Genomic DNA, 17,957 nt, shown 5'->3' with positions numbered 1-17,957 from the left:
GACGCTGAATTTCTTGTTGGCACATCAGAAACGATTATCAAAATGAAAGCAAGAATTTCCATCACATTTATCATCACGTTTATTATTGATTTACTTGCATTTATTTGCGAATAAGAAATTCCGCGAAATAAAATTACTCCTTTCCAAAGATCTAACGTTATCTTGTTTGCTCATTATTCCCGTTTCCCGATGAGCAGTTCGATTCTCGCGAGCAACGTCGAAGCGGAGCGACGGCGAGGAGGCATGTAGGTGCAGCGCTCCGATGAGATCGATAGTTTGGAGCGGGGTCACCTTGAGAAGGGGGACGCGCACCCGCCCCCGCTTCGCGCTTCGAAATTCCCGCGTCGTCGGGCCGGCGGGTTTTCGCGCGCATTTTGCCGCCCGGTATTTATCGTCGCGAAAGAGGAGCCGACGGCGCGGTCCGCGCGGCGGCCTTTCCTGGCGCTCCGCCACGCGAACTATTACGGTCGCGACGCGGCCGACTCCGTGATAATAATATGATAATCGCCGTCACGTGGTGCGGGAATATGCGGGGGTTGGCTGGCGGCGGGCGGTCACGTGGCCGCCGGCGCCGCGGGCCAATCGCGCGCGGCAGTTCGCCACCCTAGTAAACGAGAGGGATGCGGTACAGGCCGGTCGGTCTCTTCGTCGCGCCCTCGAGTAATTATCCGTGTCCGGCGATCTGCTCCTTTACGATACCTGGTATGGCGAGAATTTTCGGGGCGCGTTAATATTGATTGTAAATTTAACAAAATGTTCGCAACGAAGGGTTTTATTTTACCAAAATAGGAATTTTATCACATCGCTGCGAGAAATTGAGTGTTGTGGATGCGAAACAATTACGTTCGCAAAACGTCGTTTCGTTCTCATAAAAGATTGACGCACGCTGAACCTCGCGGCTGACCTCTTTCTTCGAAAGACCAGAGTCGGGAGTGGCCGCGTCGCGTAATAGTTATCGCGTTTATGTAAGATGCAGCGAAATCCAGAATTATTTCGAGCCCGGCGCGTCCTCAACGAGACGATACTCCGCGTGCGAATTACGCGAGACGAGGGCAGACCACGTGGTCCGATCCTCCTCTCTCGCCGGGTGGCTCTAAACTTAGGAACCGGCACAAATCGAATATAACGAAGTCCATTCGCTTTCGCAGCGCTTTCTGCATCCTTTCTCGCATATTTCGCTTTCGCAAACGTGCGAAACGCGGTGAGCGCGACGAATGGCATATCAAAATTATATTATACAAATTCCTAAGTTTCAACTCCTTCGTGATAGTTTCCATCGATATCTCGATTGGCGGTTTATTCATCAAACTTTCGTGCATCCGTTCGGCGCTATCGATCACGCTACAAAGTGTCAATCGCTATACCCCACCGCAGTATTTCTCAAATGACGTTCCTCCCTAGAATCCTGCAGTTCCGCTGAGTGGAAGTAAGTGCTTCTGCGAGCAATCAGTCCGATGACCCGGATTCACCGGTTCTGTTGTTTCGATCCGTTGCCGGATATAAATTTTAGGTTTTTTTTTTTTTGTAAAAAGTCTCCGACTGGAGTGGAATCATAATGAGCTTCGTGATCAAAATAAATTGCGAAATTATTTTAAATCGATTCCTCTGAAATTCGAGTAATATTTTTCAGAGTTCGATCAAGTCAATATATTTTATCTCCCTCAATTGGTTATTTATATTGTGTACTAGATTACAAAAAGTAAGGAAGAGATTGGCCAAATAGAAGAGTGGAATTGTTGATTTGATACGATAACGCGCGGTGTTCGCAATACTTCTTTAACAGTCTTCATTCTTTCCCTTTGAAAAGAGTCATTAAAAAAATCGTACTCTCAATCGAATTATTAATCATTCAACAAATTCGTGAATAGCCTTTGAATAAGTTTGTTACTTTATAAGACAGGTGTGATTGATCCGTTGCTATTTGAAGAAGTAAGAAAGTTTGTTATTCGAAACTTCGACAGAATCGATATATTATTTATGAAGAGTTCACCACTGTTGCTTCTTTCACTTTCTTAATTTGTACTAAAGAAGTTTAATCGAATAACAGACTGGGAAGATGAGTTTAGAACGGAAAAATTAAAAAACGTCTTTCAAACGTTAACGTTGTTAACGGTGTAATTTATACGTCGAGGAAATAACAAAATTATTATTCATCGAATAATTCTGCGAGAACAGAGTTATTCCTGCCTGAACGAACAGAAATAATTTTTAACGTGCTTGATACGGATAAACTTTTCTGCAGCTTTCATTAAGAAGATCGTGCTGACAAATTGCGGCAAATCAAATCAATCAACGCGTGCACAATCAATCTAATTTACAAATTAGTAAAATGATTGAGTATAATGTTTAATTGGTTTAACGTTCATAATTCGATAGATATTTTCCAATCAATAATTCAATGCATATTTTAACATATATGTATATATATTTTTAAATAAAATAGCATAACGATATTTTGTGAATGTAGCTGTTTCGTAATCATAATTTTTTTTCAACCCTTTGGTCGCGTTAATTTTAAATTTCAGTCTCTTAATTGTGTAACGTGGGTAACATTTAAAGTATTGAAATAATCAGATATCTTTTTTCTTTGCAGCTACCGTGGGACATGATCCGCAGACGAGCAACGGCGGTCAGCCACAGTTGCAGCAACAGCAACTACAATCGGGGGGTTGGCTGGGAGGAAGTGCCGGCGACACTGGTGGCGGACTGGTCTGCCGAGCTGGCAAATTGGTCAACGGCAACAGCAGTAACGGCAAACCGTCGCTACACCATCCTCAACAACAGCAGCGTCAACAGCAACAGCAGCGGCAACAACAGCAAGGCCAATCTGGGGGTGTGGGGGATGACGAAGACGGGGGTGGAGGGAGCGGAGGGCTGGAGGGGACGGACGCAGAGGCGAACGACGCTGTTCACCTCAAGAGACGGGTGGGACTCGTCAGTGGGGTGGCTCTAATCGTCGGCACGATGATCGGCTCCGGGATTTTCGTGTCGCCGTCGGGTCTGCTGTTGCGCACCGGCAGCGTCGGCATTAGTTTTGTCGTATGGACCGCGTGCGGTCTGCTGAGCCTCTGCGGCGCCCTCGCCTACGCCGAGCTGGGCACGATGAACACGAGCAGCGGCGCCGAGTACGCGTACTTCATGGACGCGTTCGGCGCCCCGCCTGCCTTCCTCTTCTCCTGGGTGTCCACCCTGGTGCTAAAGCCGTCGCAGATGGCGATTATCTGCCTGTCTTTCGCCCAGTACACCGTCGAGGCGTTCACCGTCGACTGCGAGCCGCCCGACCAGGTGGTCAAGATCGTCGCCCTGCTGGCGATCGTTCTGATACTCCTAATCAACTGCTACAGCGTCAACCTGGCAACCGGTGTGCAGAACGCTTTCACCGCCGCCAAGCTGATGGCCATACTCGTGGTAATAATTGGCGGCTCGTATAAATTGATACAGGGTAACACGCAGCATCTGCAAACGGCGTTCGACACCATCGACGGTAGCACCATCAACATCGGCCGCCTCGCCACCGCTTTCTACACCGGCCTCTGGGCATACGACGGCTGGAACAATCTCAATTACGTGACCGAGGAGATCAAGAACCCTTCCAAGAATCTGCCCAGGTCCATCATGATCGGCATACCGCTCGTCACGCTCTGCTACGCGCTCATCAACGTATCTTACCTGGCGGTCATGTCACCGTCAGAAATGATCGAGAGCGAGGCCGTGGCAGTGGTAAGCATGGTCGACGAAAATCCGCGTTTATACATTGCTTCTCTCGGGAGAAATTTAAGAAAAGATCCTTTTCGAAAGAAACGACGCATGAAAGATAGGGGCGAAACCGTAAAATTGACATGCATTCTTCGAATTCCTTGCGATATCGCAAGTTAAGTTGAATTATTCGGAGAGAGATTTTGCTCGAATTAATTTGTTTCTCTATTCTGATAACGAATCATGCGATATTCTTCCGCAGACGTTCGGCATTCGGATTCTGGGCGTGATGGCGTGGCTAATGCCGCTCTCCGTAGCGATCAGTACCTTTGGATCCGCTAATGGCACCCTGTTTGCCGCGGGTAGGCTCTGTTTCGCCGCATCGCGAGAGGGTCATCTGCTCGACTGCTTGAGCTACGTGCACGTGCGACGCTTCACTCCTGCCCCAGGCCTCATCTTCCATTCCCTCGTAGCAGGTATCGAATTAAATCCAGACGAAAGGTGTGTTCCGTTTCATGCATGATGCGCATGATTTATCATTTTATCCTAGTTTCGCATTCAGTTGACAACAAAGATAAAATGATACATCATGCGTTGCATGCGTAAAACGGAACGCACGCTAAACGAACGAATGCAAATAAATACGATCGAGCGAAGCACTATCGATCGCACTCGCCGCAGCCAAATTGTTCGTCCGTATTTATTCGCGCTCATTTGGAATTTAATTTCACACAATCGCCTTAAATTAAAAAAAAAATTGTTTTTTAATATATTTAATATTTTTTCGTTGTAAATTTTTGACTCGTCTGTTAAATATTTTCTAAGCGCCCTAAATTTTCGAGTTGTATCGTCGACGTCCTTCCGGCTTATTTGAGATTTTGATTTATATAACGTCTGTTGTTCTACTTCCAAGGCGAGACCGTTGCTATATGGACTGTGTCTACTTCAAGGTATCTAAATGTGTTGTAAGCCAAAGTACTGATTTCGCAGGCGCGATGGTTCTCTCCGGTAACATCGATTCGCTGATCGACTTCTTCTCGTTCACCGCATGGATATTCTACGGCGGCTCAATGGTCGCCCTTCTGGTGATGCGGAGGACCAGGCCCAATCATCCGCGACCGTACAAATGCCCGCTAATCATACCTGTGCTCGTGCTCGTCATCTCCGCGTATCTCATAGTGGCGCCGATTATCGACAAGCCCCAAATTGAGTATTTGTACGCGGCTGGCTTTATCGGTGCAGGCATGCTCGTCTACCTCCCGTTTGTAAAGTTTGGATATGTGCCCAAATTCATGGGTGGGTATATACGCCGTTACACTGCCAAAATAAAGTCAATTCAACGAACTATTAGAAATTTCACGATGCCTGTATCAGTCATTACAATCATAATATATTATAATATGAAATATAATATATAAACTCCGAAAATATATGTTCTCCGAAAAAGAAATAAATATCTTCCTCATCAATAATCGAAAAATCTGAAATTTAAATGAAAAAAGTCTGATATTAAGTTTCAAGAAATTTGAGATAAAATTCAGAAAAAATATATGTAAAGTTTTACATCTAAAAAAAACAGCTGATAATATTAAATTTATAATTTTATCTTGAAGTCTGAAAGTAAGATTAAAATTCAAATTCGTCCGAATTTTTTTTTTAATATAAAATAAAATTTTTACCGAAATTTAATCTTGTTTTCTTATATTTCTATACTATTCTGTACTATTGCTTAATATTAAATTTCAAATTAAATGGTTTTGTTCGTTTTCTGATTATAGAAGGTGTTAATGCCTTCCTGCAGATGTTACTAGAGGTGGCTCCAACGGCGGCTGCCTTCGACTGATTTCATTTCAAGAGATCAACGGTACAGTTCTCCAGAATGCCGAATCATTCCATTATGGCATTGCGTGAACTGTATGCACACCTGAATATACCTATTTTAAATACATGCAGACGAGAGCGTTATATCCTATATTACAAAGCTCAAGGCTGGCCCAAAAAATTTATCCAAAAAAAAAAAAGGTATATATATTATATAAAAATATATTATTTTATTACTTGTTATTCTTCGTACATAGTATACAACATGCAGAAGAGATATTATTGTTAGACAATAGATAGTTGATGTTGTAACGAGAAAGCGATGAATCAACAGAAAATATTTTAAATGTTTGCAGTTACAAATTTGTCTCTTTTCTTCGTACATCCTTGTCCTTTTCCTGAATTACCAAGTCGAATTGTTGTATAATATTTTAATTAATTTAAGCAGATTTTTTTTCATTAATTTTTACTTTTAAAATTTCAAAAATAATCCTCATAATCTAATTCATGATTTTTCCAATTAGACATCTTATAACTGACAAAATTATTAATATTTACAAATATACAATTTTTATTCTTAATCAACAGCCCTTACAAGACATTTTAGTTTCAACAACAGAGTCTCATGGTTCGGAAACTATTCCTACTGATAAATTCAGCTCTTCTTCTTCAAGACATCCTTCGGCACCTTCCCGTAAACACGTAGAATGCTGCTGTCCTTCTTCCGCGTCTTCTTGGCCTTAGGTTTGAGCAAACTACTGGTAAGTCCAGACTTGTGACCCTCCTCCTCCTTCTTCCTCTCGTTTTCTATCTTTCGACGCCTCTTTAACGCGTTGTAATTCATTCTCCTGTTCTTGGGAGGTATTGCACCTAAGCTAATAGCAAGCTCGACCTTTGCTCTCTTCGCCTTCGGCCTCTCGAAACCGGACGTGCCGAATTTGATAATCTCGTATCGCAGCTTCTTCATCTCTTTTTCTTGCTGCTGCTTCAGCTCGGCCGGCGTCGGTTTCACAGACTCATCCTCGAGCTTCTCTTTACTATCCGAGCTACCATCCGCAGATTTTACCTTCTTCTTTGGCGCTTTGTAATTCACAGAGACATAATTGCTCGTCGCAGTTTTCTTGACTTGCGATCCGCGCGTTGGAACAAAGTCTTCCATCTCTTCTCGCACTGAAGAAAAAATTAATATCAATAAATATTTCATGCCTTCTCTGAGCTAACCTGACTTAACCTCCGTTAACAGTATACAAAGAAAAATCTAAATTTTCATAATTGCGAAGACAATTTAAAGAATTACGAAATTAAAAAAAAAAAGAACGCTTTAAATATTTTAAAAGCGAAAAGTACAACATAAATTTGCATGCATTTGACTACGTCGGTAATTATATTACATTTAACTAACCACGTTAGCGAAACCAAGCATACAAATCGCAGGTCTGTTTTAAAATCTGTCTGCGAACGCCACGCGTCGCTACTCGCTGCGTCAGCTGCGTAATGCCGCGTTCACATGAAAATTCGGAAACACCAGCTGAACTTATTGCACTTTTCATATTTAACTTCTCTGCGCCCCAGGAACACCTTTTACACCTCGTCGGTGCTTTCAAGCGCCGTAATTAGACAGCGATAATTGAGATTGAACTGGAATTATTGAAGAAAAAATTAATATTAAGTTTAGTAAATTTTGCTTTAATTGATCAAATCTCAATCCAATCTCAGAGTGTCAATCGCTAGTGTGATTATGACTTTACTTGTCCTACACATGCACGCGCGCGTATAGGTGCGTATACATACATGCAAAAAGATATAAAGTTGGAGCAGTTGCGTCATGCCGAGCAGTTGAAACCTTGGAATATGTCTATAGTTCACACACGTGGTGCGTTATATATATGTATATATATATGTATATATCAACAATTTTCCACCCGGTGAACGCTTAACCCAAAAAAAAAGTTGAGCCGTTGGAAGGTGAGAGCAATCGGGATATCAAATTTTGTCAATATTATTGTACAATGGCCCAATATCCGCCCATTAATGTACGTCTGGCGGTGAACAGGGTAGACTTCAATCTAATAACGAACGAAGGCATCCAGCCGCGGCTCTACACCCCCGGCGAGGAGATATCCAGTCAGCCGGATTTCCTAAGGTAGATAAATCGGTCTACCCTCGGTTTTTTACGCAACCTCTTGGGATTATGAAACTGATTTAAATTAATTAGAACTGAGTGTGCAATTAAATTAGAGCTGAATGTTTAATTAATTGGATACTGATTGCCTAAATTAGAGGCCATGGGACCTACGTCGATGAGGACAAGACGTTGCGCGCATCGGTCGCTGGGATTCTGGAAAAGGTGAACAAACTTATATCGATTAGGCCCTTGAAGGCGCGCTACAATGGGGAGATCGGTGATCTCATCGTGGGAAGGATAACGGAGGTGCAGCAGAAGCGTTGGAAAGTTGATATAAATGCCAAGCTTGACGCTGTTCTGTTATTGTCCAGTGTTAACTTGCCTGGTGGTGAATTGGTAAGATATATATATGTATACAGATAAGGCGCTTCTGTTTCTTTAAACATTAATATAAAATATTTCGAAAATTAAGTCTTTTTTAATAACAGATTTGTTTCTTCCAAATACATAAAAATAATCTTGCGTTTGAAATCAAGTTTATCCTATGAAGTTTGAGATAGTATTTTTTTTTTTTTTAGTTTTAATTTTCAGAGCTTCATTTAGAATTTGGAGAAAATAAAGTTTTATTTATTATTGCTATTATTTAATGTATTTGAATATTTTTCATTCAAAATATATTGCTCTCCAAGTACATCAAGTACTCTTGTAGTCGATTCAAATTTTGTTTAAAAAATTTTCAATTAAAGTCTCTATTTAAGAAATGCTAATGCGTGTATTTATCATAATAATAAAAATACCCAATGATTGTTAGAATGCATTATGTATTGCATTTGCTCTTAAAATTCACAGAGGAGACGATCCGCCGAAGATGAACAGACGATGCGCAGGTACTTGCAGGAGGGAGACCTGATATGCGCGGAAGTGCAATCGATCTTCGCCGACGGTTCGCTCTCCCTGCACACGCGAGTGCTGAAGTATGGCAAGCTGTCGCAGGGGATTATGTTGAAGGTACCGCCGATGTTGATTCAACGCAAGAAGACGCACTATCACATCCTAGAGAACGGCGCCACTCTGATACTCGGTAACAACGGCTACGTGTGGATCGGCGCGAGCATTCAGAACGTCGATAAGTCCGAGGGTGGTTTCACGGAGGATCTGTCGAAGATCCCGGTGGAGAATCGCAACGTGTGCACGCGGTTGCGTAATTGCATCTTGATCCTGGCGCAGTGCAACATGCTGCTGTCCGACACCTCCGTGACGTACGCTTACGAGGAGTCCTCTAAGTACGAAGTGCACGAATTGCTGCATCCCGAGGCGATGGTCGACGTGTCGCTGTTGACGCATCAGAGACTCGCGCGGTCCATGTGATGCAGCGGTCTTCGCGCCGAAGAGATAGCATTGTAACTTTTGATACTGGTATAATAATATAATTATAAGGCTGAAGGCGTGCTTAAAATACAGTAGAGGGATGAATTTATTCTTCCATTTGCAATCTTGAAATGTAAAAGACGTGATGAATAAAAAGGATTTTCTACATAATATTGTAATATACCAAGCCGTTTGATGAATCGATTTGAATGACGACACTTACGAAAGTCGATACCTACGAAACACTTTCACTTCTCGCCGGGAGAATCGAGTGGGGCTAGATTATAACATGTTGCAGTAAGAACGATAACTATTATATATATAAAACACTGCAGTATTTTCATCGATAGATCTATATTTGGCGAAGCGGTCCAGGGTGTAAAGTGATCGGACGGACGCTAATCTGAGTATTGATTAAACAAGTCGAACTTGGAAACAGGTAGTCGGCAAGAGTGGCGTCGAGAGACATGGACGCATGTTTCAATGCCTTCGATAAAGACGGCGACGGATTCCTGTCGATCTCGGAATTCGATCTCATATGCCGCGCGTTATTTCGAAATGACCGCGGCAAGATTTACGGCCTCGAGGAGGATCAACTGCGCGAGGTGTATGCGATCTTTGACATCAAAGGCGACGGCCTAATCGACAGGGAAGAATTCGAGGTATATAAGGGGTGTTCGATATGTTATTAATTAAATTATTTGTTTTAAAGAAAGGAAGAGCTTTAGATAAAATGTAGAAAATAGTTTAAACCTCTTCTCTATATTAAGTATTAAAAAATAATAAAAATATATTGTTAGTTATATATATGCCTTTGTAACAATTTTGTTCTTGCTGTCAAATCTGGGAAGGTAATAGACTGTCTATATATAACTACGTATACATGTCTTTTATATATATATAGCTACACGTAATGATATCAACGCAATTTTATACTTAGGTATTTGTAACGTCCTTTCTGAAATTATTTAGTTACCGAAAGTGCTAATAAATTTTTGAATTGACGTATATATTTAGAAATTTTCATTGACTTGTAATATTGTTTCTATTGATGCAACTTGTAGGTCTGCTGGAACCGATGGATCAAAATATGCACGCGTCCCAAAAGTGCCTTCCTAATTGTGGATGTGCAAAATGATTTTATAACAGGTTCCTTGAACATAAAGCAGTGCGCCGCGCAGCACGACGGTTCGGAAGTAATCGACCCAATTAACCGATTGCTGGAAACTGTACCGTTCGATTCGGTATTTTACTCCTTGGACTGGCATCCTGTGGATCACGTGTCCTTCATTGACAATTTGCACTTGAGGTAATTATCAGCATATTATTATTGTAAAACGCAAAAGTCTATTATGTCTTTACTTGAGACTTTATATCTAATACAAGCTTGAATCTTGAAAACGTTTAAGTTCTACGTTTAATTACTCTAACTTTGATTAAAGTATTAAAACTTCTATTTATATTAACATAAAAGAGATTAACACAAAATCCAGCAAACGGAAAGAAAATCGGCACATTCAATATTCATTTGCGATCGCTGTCGTTATCAGAGAGGTGGACATCAGCAGCAACATCTCGAAGGAAGCGGCGCGGGTGTACGACACAGTGACGTTCCAGGGACCACCGTTGCTGAAGCAACGTCTGTGGCCGCGTCACTGCGTGCAAGACTCGTGGGGCGCCGAGCTCCACAAGGACCTGAAGATCGTCGACAACGCGATCAAGATCTACAAGGGCACGAATCCGGAGGTCGACTCGTACTCGGTGTTCTGGGACAACAAGAAGCTCACCGAGACGACGCTGTCGTCGCAGCTGCAGGAGAAAGGCGCCACCGACATCTACATCTGCGGACTGGCCTACGACGTTTGCGTGGGCGCTACCGCGGTGGACGCGCTCACCAGCGGCTATCGCACTATACTGATCGACGACTGCAGCCGCGGCGTGGATCTCGTCGACATCGAGAAGACCAAGGCCACCGTGATAGGCAGCAACGGCGTGATAGTGAACTCCAGCCAGGTGAAGGCCATGGTGGAGGGCAGAGACCGACGGCCGGAGCTCGGCTACAAGCTCGCATTAGAAATCAAGCAAAAATTAAGCCTCGGTGAATAATTATAACAGCAAATAAGTATAGTATACCTAGAAACGTTCAATTGGTAGATTAATATGAGAGACCATAATCTCGCGTTTTGAAGCAGATCTTGTAAAGCGTAGAACAGCTGAAAATGAAAAAGATGCAAAGATGAATTATAGATGGAGATACCTTTTTTTGTCGCTGAGTGTTAAAGTAGTTAAATTAGGTATTAGAAGGTAAGCGTTGAAATTTGTTAATAAGTCTGTTATCTGTTATCTTTGGAAAGAATTCTTTAGGAGAGATAAAATTTATAAAAATTAGAAGATCCAAAGGGCCTAAGATCTGAAATGAGTGATATAAGCATTTAAACTTAGTGTAGATATATAAAATTTAGTCGATGTTAGAACTTGATGAGAAAAGATATTTGTTAAATATTTATTGAGAAATATATGTAAGTACATTGAATCAACGATGATTTAAATCTATGTATGTATGCATATATCAATGAGAGTGAAATTCGTCGGGAACAAAACTTCCATTATAGATTCTCTTATAAAAGTATTTATTGTGTTGGAATAATAATAAATAAAATTAAAGTCTTAGAATATGCCGCATTGATAAATGCAAAATTATTAATAATTTTAAATATTATTTTAAGGCAGGAATATAAGAAATAAAGCGTTGTGAGTTTTATTATACACTATACATCTTATTTATACTAGATTATATAATGTAGGCGTTATTTGTTCTTGATTTACGATAGATTTTATCGATATTAAAAATAAATGTTATACAGATATATTGTGCCATATTTTCATCTTTAACAAAATAACCAATATTTACCATTATATTACAAGATTTACAATAGACTTTATATTTTCATCGATTTTTACTTACATTTCAGTTTCCGCATTTTTATAACATTCTAATAGATATACATAAATATGGTAATTCTGTGAAATATTAGATAAATCGTGTGGCTTTAGCGCGGGATGATTTTTAACACTTGCCTCCGATTTTAAAATCTTTGTTATTTATATTGTATATATATATATATATATATATACATATATATATATATATATGCAATATATATAACAAAGATTTTAAAATCGGAGGCAAGTGTTAAAAATCATCCCGCGCTATATATATATATGCAATATATATATATATATATAAATATATATATATATATATATATTTTTTTTTTATATTTGCTAAGAAATATACAATATATTTCTAAGAAATTTATATGTAAAATAAAACAAAAATTTATGTAATTAACAGAAATGAGGCCCGAAAAACACAGCTAAAATGAAAAAAGTACGTATTACGCATCGGCGAGTTTCAAGCTGTTTTAAAAAAGTATATATATATAGGTATATATTTTGGCGCTACCTTGCGAAAGCGCTATCTCGCGAAGCGCGCAAGAACGTGCCGAAGACGAGCGCTGACCGCGATGAGGAGCACGCGTGTGGACGTAGTATAACAGTACAGTAGTACACCACGTTTTCACGCTGGTCATCGTGGAGGATGTCGTCGATCTGAACGACGTGCTGTCGACGGGTACGCTCGCGCAACATGTCCCAGTGCTTTCGCACGCTACCCGGCCGGCTGTCGTCGCTCGTCAGCGGCGCCGGCGGCCGAAAACCGTCGTCGAAGCTCGACCGTAACCAGCTGCAGAAGAGCGTGGAGTCGTCCGTTTTCCTGAAGCAGGTGCGCAGTCACGCGCGTTCGCCGATTCCGCCCGGCGTAGATCCCGGTGTATGGCACACGCTGCGGCGTGTAGACGATGCTCACCGGCGGCCTAACCTACAAACGCTTATGTAATCGCACGAGCAACGTTATAGCGACGTTAAACACGCCGATCCGCGAAACGTGGACGTTCGTCGGCAATTTTTGCGACAGCGACGCCCGAAAGTCCGAGCCTCCGGCTCTCCCGGTTGACGCGTGACGATTGAAGACCGATTGACAGGCATCGCGCGTCACGTTGTCGCAAAAATCAAAATGCTCGTACACGCCGGATTGTTTGTTGACGCTCGTTATTCGACACCGCATTCTCCGTTTCGATGATAGACTTTTTCGGAGCGAATCTTTAGTCGATCTAAATTTTAAGCTCTATTCCAAGTGAAAAAATAAAAACCACTGTAGCGCCAATACCAGTAAATCTAATAACTGCTGTATTGATTCATAAATTGGCAATTATTCCTATTAATTACATTCATAATTAATTTCTATTAATTATATTCGTAATTAATTTCTATTAATTATATTCGTAATTAATAGGAATAATTGCCAATTTATGTTCTTGTAGCTTCTTACAGCCTGTATAAATTGCCGTAAACTCTTTATCATGTCTGTGTAAATTTTCAGTTCTTGGGCGCACAGAGAGCACTGTCCGTAAGAGCGAATACCGCTGCGGGCAAATCGGTACCTTTCGCGGGATGTACATTACCTCCAAATGTATCGCTGACGTATCTTGACGTTCATAATCAGTGGAATGGCAAGCTGACCAAACGGTACACTAATGACGAGAGCAAGAGTTCGATGTACTACTGGGTCCAGAGACCGCGCGAGCTGCGCAAGTCACAGAGGCTCGGCGTTACTCCCTTGAGAAGCAAAAAACACGCAGCTCCCATAGGGATCGCAGACAATGTCAAAGTGTTTCAGGCACAAAGTGTTACAGGAAATGATAAGATTAATTCATTTCTAGATAATAATAGGATTTCTTTAGAAAACTTACATAATAATCGAGAAACGAATATTGACAAAAGTTTCTTATTTACCTCTGACGATGCGAGCACTCTAAAGACGAGCTCGCAACAGCCGTCGCCGCAAAAAAACGAGGGTAAACCATCGCAGGAACAACTGCAATCCATAGTCGATTGTCTTAGTCAAGATGTATGTCATGTAATTTATAGGATATACCAGAATTATTGCACTTTCGTTGACTTGAATTCTCCGAAACTACAGTTGCATCCTCTTAGAAGCAAAGTACAATAATTCTGAGATACTCTTAACGTATAATTGTCTAGCATAAGAGGTTCCTCTTGTGCTAAACAATCTTTTTCTGATCGAAATATTGCTTGCAGTTACCAAACCTGTTTGTAAAACCTCAGAATTATTCGATATATACCGATGATCTAATTTTTATCAACAACTTTAGAGGAGTAACGACAAGGTAAAATTAATTTTTATTATCCATCCAAAGCAAATGAGAATATCTAACATCAAGTATATTTCTATTTCTTCACGTGTACTTAAATAAAAAAAAAATATATTGCAGCGGACTTTCGAATTATGTGAAACAATTAATATGGTTGAGGGTAATTGGTCACTTAAAATTTGCACACGTCAAAATGGATATCATAAAGATTACCATGCATCCTGAAAACGACACCGTGCAGGTTCGTTGGCGCATACGAGGTGTCTCGAGTTTGAAGGTGTTCTCCATGTTTTGGAAGTATAAGATTTGGAAAATAAAAGACGCCATAAATACTAATCACGAAGTGTAAGTATAATTCGTGCTGCAAAGGCATTCATGTTAACAGCAATACAATTTTAATAAAACTGTTCTCGTAAACATTAATTAGAAATTAATTAGAAATTGTCTACTATTTAAAAAAGACCTTCGCTTTTAGTTTGAGATTTATTTTTCAAGAAAAAATAAAATATTTAAATTTCCTCTAATTATCTTTGCTTGGAAATAATGTTTATGGGAACTGATTATAATAGCACGATTATACGTAACTGATCATAATAGCACAATTATGTGTAATTGTTTCAGGTGGTACGACGGCTTCTCTACTTTTTACGTTAATGCTAATGGAAAAATCTATAAGCATATTACGGACAAGATGATGCCCGATCAAGATACAGTCACGAAAAAGGAAGATCTGCGTATCGCACCGAAATTAGCACTATTCACAGGTCTCGCAAGTATATTTGGTAGCGACGAGGATTCTTTGAATTGAGCTCCGCCTTAAAATAGCAATAGTTGAAGTGAATCACTGCTCGGGTGATGGAAAAAAAATCATACGATTTTAAATCGTCATAAAATCGTCACAACGAACAAAGGGCATTTTCCACGAGTCGTTGTTGTTTCGCATGTTGCGTATCCATTTCGTTGCGAATGCACATCGTCACGAAACGATGAGTAGTAAATAAGGAATATGTGAATTAAAAAGATGTATATTACCTAAACAGTATCTTTGTATAATTACAAACTACCTACATCTGAGTTTTTAATTATCTTAATGATAGCAATGTCCAAATAACTTTGCATTAGTAATTCTGTAAAAAGATATGACAATTATATTACAGTATATTTGAAAAAATGTTGAAAGATAATTGTTTAACAGAGTTAGTGAAGCATTCTGTATAACATAGCATCTATTTGCTTCGCTTCTGTGGATTGTTAATAACACATAAGAATTAAATTACATTGAAGCAATATTTCTTAAATATATACATATATATATATGTAATTTTTCGTACTTAATTTTATTTTATAAATATTGTCTATCATAATTTACAATTCCTACAAATTATTCCAATTTATTATGCTTTTATCATTCTGGAAATTATAGAAGGTGCCTAAATTGTTACCATTTTGTCCAAATGTGCTTTTATGTACTATTACTATATTTTCATATCTTTTTTTGTTGAATTAAATATATAACCATCTTATGCTGCTTATAAAAAAGTATTTTAAGACACTCGTTTTCAGAATATAAAACTTTGTGTTTAGATAATAAATTGTTTTTTAACACGAGCAGATTATAGACATACTAGTTGCACACAAGGCCTGGAAAAAAAGGAGAAATAAATTATAAATGTTGCACTTAAATGCATTGCAAAAACGATAAGCGTTAATCATGCAGTTACCTAAGTAATCGTCCATTAATGTGCCGATAGCAAACTGAAAAATAAGAAATTTAAAATGTGAATTAATATAATACAGAATGACTTTCATTGTTAATTTAATACTAACAATTCCCGTGGCGTCAACTCTTGTGCCCACAATTTTCAGTCTAATTTCGTCATCCGCCTGGATAACTACATCCTGAAAGACATATTCAAATTTGTTATTAAATTTGCTATTAAATTTAAAATTAAAATTTAAAATTAAAATTTAAAAAATTTAGCAATATACGCATTTTATAACATGACTTACCTCTTCTTTCGATTTGTAACAGGCTGGATTCACATTTGGACAGAACTGCATATCCTCTGGGATTGACTATAGAAATTTGAGAGTCATACTATTTATATCATGTGTGAAATAATTTTATTACTAATATTTTAATTTCATAATTGTTATTACTCACGTGATGAGAAATAAAGCATGAAAGTGGACCTATTTCAGCAAACATTCCAACCTGTAAATATAACAGACATGAATCATTAAATTAAACAATGAATCAATATGGACCATTTCATAGTTTTGAAAAAAATAGCATCTAGTCGTACCTTATTCACTTGAGTCACAATCGCGTCCAACACTTCACCCTTAAATGGCCTGAATACAATCGCTTTATACTTGACAGGATATACTACGAAACCTTGTCCAGGTTGTATAATACCAGCTCCTATATTGTCAATTGTGGTAACAGCGACGACGAAGCCATATCTGAGCAAGCATGTAATTAAAGTAAAGGATCTCGATAAAGGACTTCTGGTATCAAAATAAATAATATCAAAATGAGTAAGATACTCACTTTCCTGTACAGGTGCCTTCCACCTCTGTATAGAGCTTCTGCTTCACAGTGTCGAGTAATTGAGGACCGAAGTACCGGGGATGCAACAAAATCTCATGTTCTAACGAAATCTGTAAATATTTATTTAAGAAATTAGAGAGCGAAATTAATTTTGTACTCCTTTGAATAATTAATAGTACATTGCAGACATACAAAAAAAGTTAACTTACGTGGTAAAACATGTTTAAATAGCTGTGAATATATTATAAATATCTGATCCGGCCTAAATTTGTGGAAATGTATGTAATGATTTTAGCCAAGATTTTACTAAATCAGTAATTTTTTTGCCTAACTTTTACCGGTTCCACGAATATCCGATATAGTAAACAAATCTGTATAGGTTAGATTGCATTCGCCAGTAAACATTCGAGCACATTCAAGACTGACACCACCCGACGAAGACGCCGAAGACGGATTTTAACGGAATTTAAGTCCCTATTGCGCGTCATTATTCTTTATAGCTTATGGCGCATTTTATAAATGTAGTTATTTTCCTTTTTAGTAAAAAATTAATAAATTTTATTTCTATAATTTCAAATATCTAGAAAACACATTTAATAGAAAAATGTAGTTAGTTCGCACTAAAGATTCGAGATGAAATTTTTTAATATTATAAAATTATATTTTATAAATATATAATTATATAATTTTAAATATTTTATATAGTAAAAATTGATATATTGGAAAAACTCAGTGCTAAGCAAAAAATCAAAATTTGACTCTCATACTTCTATCATACTTCACATATATGACTATAATGTAATTTAATTAAAGATATCCTATTAATAGAAACAAAAAATCAAAATTATATAATTTTAAATATTTTATACAGTCCGAAAATTGATATAAGATATTGGAAAAACTTAGTGCTAAAGCGAACCGCCTAAGCAAAAAATCTAAATTCGATTCTCACACTCCTATCACGCTTTACATACATGGCTAAAATCTACTGGGAAGATATCCTATTGATGGAAACGAAGAATCAAAATATGAATTTAGCCTCAAGGTAATCTAAGGATAAACAAAACAAATTAACTCAACGTCCGTTAGAGAATGAAACAAACAAGTTTTTAAAAACAAAGCCTGAGTTTTCAGATGAAGATCGAAAAAGATTTATGAA

The 17,957-nt window shown here is 38.9% G+C and overlaps 5 protein-coding genes across 5 annotated transcripts; 3 read left to right on the top strand and 2 right to left on the bottom strand.

The window, feature by feature from the left end:
- Window positions 1-620: 620 nt before the first annotated feature.
- On the top strand, window positions 621-5,880 carry LOC105457850 (b(0,+)-type amino acid transporter 1-like). Its single transcript, XM_011702755.1, has 5 exons — window positions 621-702; window positions 2,594-3,720; window positions 3,959-4,172; window positions 4,687-4,992; window positions 5,475-5,880. The coding sequence occupies exons 1-5, from the start codon at window positions 621-623 to the stop codon at window positions 5,537-5,539; spliced, it is 1,794 nt and encodes a 597-aa protein (XP_011701057.1). The 3' UTR covers window positions 5,540-5,880.
- Window positions 5,881-6,064: 184 nt separating this feature from the next.
- LOC105457838 (uncharacterized protein C1orf131 homolog) lies at window positions 6,065-7,003 on the bottom strand. Its single transcript, XM_011702736.1, has 2 exons — window positions 6,920-7,003; window positions 6,065-6,687 (listed from the first exon to the last, which is right to left on the bottom strand). Exon 2 carries the CDS (start codon window positions 6,674-6,676, stop codon window positions 6,173-6,175), a length of 504 nt encoding a protein of 167 aa, XP_011701038.1. The 5' UTR covers window positions 6,677-6,687; window positions 6,920-7,003; the 3' UTR covers window positions 6,065-6,172.
- Window positions 7,004-7,088: 85 nt separating this feature from the next.
- Window positions 7,089-11,877, top strand: LOC105457839. Its single transcript, XM_011702737.1, has 6 exons — window positions 7,089-7,660; window positions 7,798-8,038; window positions 8,492-8,970; window positions 9,474-9,672; window positions 10,075-10,319; window positions 10,561-11,877. The coding sequence occupies exons 1-6, from the start codon at window positions 7,527-7,529 to the stop codon at window positions 11,114-11,116; spliced, it is 1,854 nt and encodes a 617-aa protein (XP_011701039.1). The 5' UTR covers window positions 7,089-7,526; the 3' UTR covers window positions 11,117-11,877.
- A 629-nt stretch (window positions 11,878-12,506) lies between these two features.
- LOC105457836 lies at window positions 12,507-15,281 on the top strand. Its single transcript, XM_011702734.1, has 5 exons — window positions 12,507-12,794; window positions 13,452-13,979; window positions 14,171-14,259; window positions 14,365-14,589; window positions 14,866-15,281. Exons 1-5 carry the CDS (start codon window positions 12,660-12,662, stop codon window positions 15,050-15,052), a joined length of 1,164 nt encoding a protein of 387 aa, XP_011701036.1. The 5' UTR covers window positions 12,507-12,659; the 3' UTR covers window positions 15,053-15,281.
- On the bottom strand, window positions 15,277-17,247 carry LOC105457837 (DNA-directed RNA polymerase II subunit RPB7). The gene is made up of 8 exons (XM_011702735.1): window positions 17,008-17,247; window positions 16,799-16,908; window positions 16,551-16,710; window positions 16,409-16,459; window positions 16,255-16,320; window positions 16,072-16,143; window positions 15,966-15,999; window positions 15,277-15,885 (listed from the first exon to the last, which is right to left on the bottom strand). The coding sequence occupies exons 1-8, from the start codon at window positions 17,017-17,019 to the stop codon at window positions 15,869-15,871; spliced, it is 522 nt and encodes a 173-aa protein (XP_011701037.1). The 5' UTR covers window positions 17,020-17,247; the 3' UTR covers window positions 15,277-15,868.
- Window positions 17,248-17,957: the final 710 nt, after the last annotated feature.

The sequence above is a fragment of the Wasmannia auropunctata genome, unplaced genomic scaffold, assembly GCF_000956235.1.
Source record: "Wasmannia auropunctata unplaced genomic scaffold, wasmannia.A_1.0 LD334991.1, whole genome shotgun sequence".
NCBI lineage: Eukaryota > Metazoa > Arthropoda > Insecta > Hymenoptera > Formicidae > Wasmannia > Wasmannia auropunctata.
Note: the sequence above shows the minus strand (reverse complement) of the source record. Positions and strands in the feature narration are given on the sequence as shown.

What these genes read in the sequence shown, in the direction of transcription:
- LOC105457850 (XM_011702755.1), top strand. Translation starts at nt 621, where the DNA reads ATGCGGTACAGGCCGGTCGGTCTCTTCGTCGCGCCCTCGAGTAATTAT. An exon ending in AGAGCGAGGCCGTGGCAGTG is followed by an intron (nt 3,721 to 3,958) that starts GTAAGCATGGTC and finishes ATTCTTCCGCAG; the next exon opens with ACGTTCGGCATTCGGATTCT. An exon ending in ATATGTGCCCAAATTCATGG is followed by an intron (nt 4,993 to 5,474) that starts GTGGGTATATAC and finishes TTCTGATTATAG; the next exon opens with AAGGTGTTAATGCCTTCCTG.
- LOC105457838 (XM_011702736.1), bottom strand. Translation starts at nt 6,676, where the DNA reads ATGGAAGACTTTGTTCCAACGCGCGGATCGCAAGTCAAGAAAACTGCG.
- LOC105457839 (XM_011702737.1), top strand. Translation starts at nt 7,527, where the DNA reads ATGGCCCAATATCCGCCCATTAATGTACGTCTGGCGGTGAACAGGGTA. An exon ending in CCCGAGGCGATGGTCGACGT is followed by an intron (nt 8,971 to 9,473) that starts GTCGCTGTTGAC and finishes AGTGGCGTCGAG; the next exon opens with AGACATGGACGCATGTTTCA. An exon ending in TCGACAGGGAAGAATTCGAG is followed by an intron (nt 9,673 to 10,074) that starts GTATATAAGGGG and finishes TGCAACTTGTAG; the next exon opens with GTCTGCTGGAACCGATGGAT.
- LOC105457836 (XM_011702734.1), top strand. Translation starts at nt 12,660, where the DNA reads ATGTCCCAGTGCTTTCGCACGCTACCCGGCCGGCTGTCGTCGCTCGTC. An exon ending in TCGATTGTCTTAGTCAAGAT is followed by an intron (nt 13,980 to 14,170) that starts GTATGTCATGTA and finishes TATTGCTTGCAG; the next exon opens with TTACCAAACCTGTTTGTAAA. An exon ending in ATAAATACTAATCACGAAGT is followed by an intron (nt 14,590 to 14,865) that starts GTAAGTATAATT and finishes TAATTGTTTCAG; the next exon opens with GTGGTACGACGGCTTCTCTA.
- LOC105457837 (XM_011702735.1), bottom strand. An exon ending in TTGTGACTCAAGTGAATAAG is followed by an intron (nt 16,460 to 16,550) that starts GTACGACTAGAT and finishes TTATATTTACAG; the next exon opens with GTTGGAATGTTTGCTGAAAT. An exon ending in GTTACAAATCGAAAGAAGAG is followed by an intron (nt 16,144 to 16,254) that starts GTAAGTCATGTT and finishes TATGTCTTTCAG; the next exon opens with GATGTAGTTATCCAGGCGGA.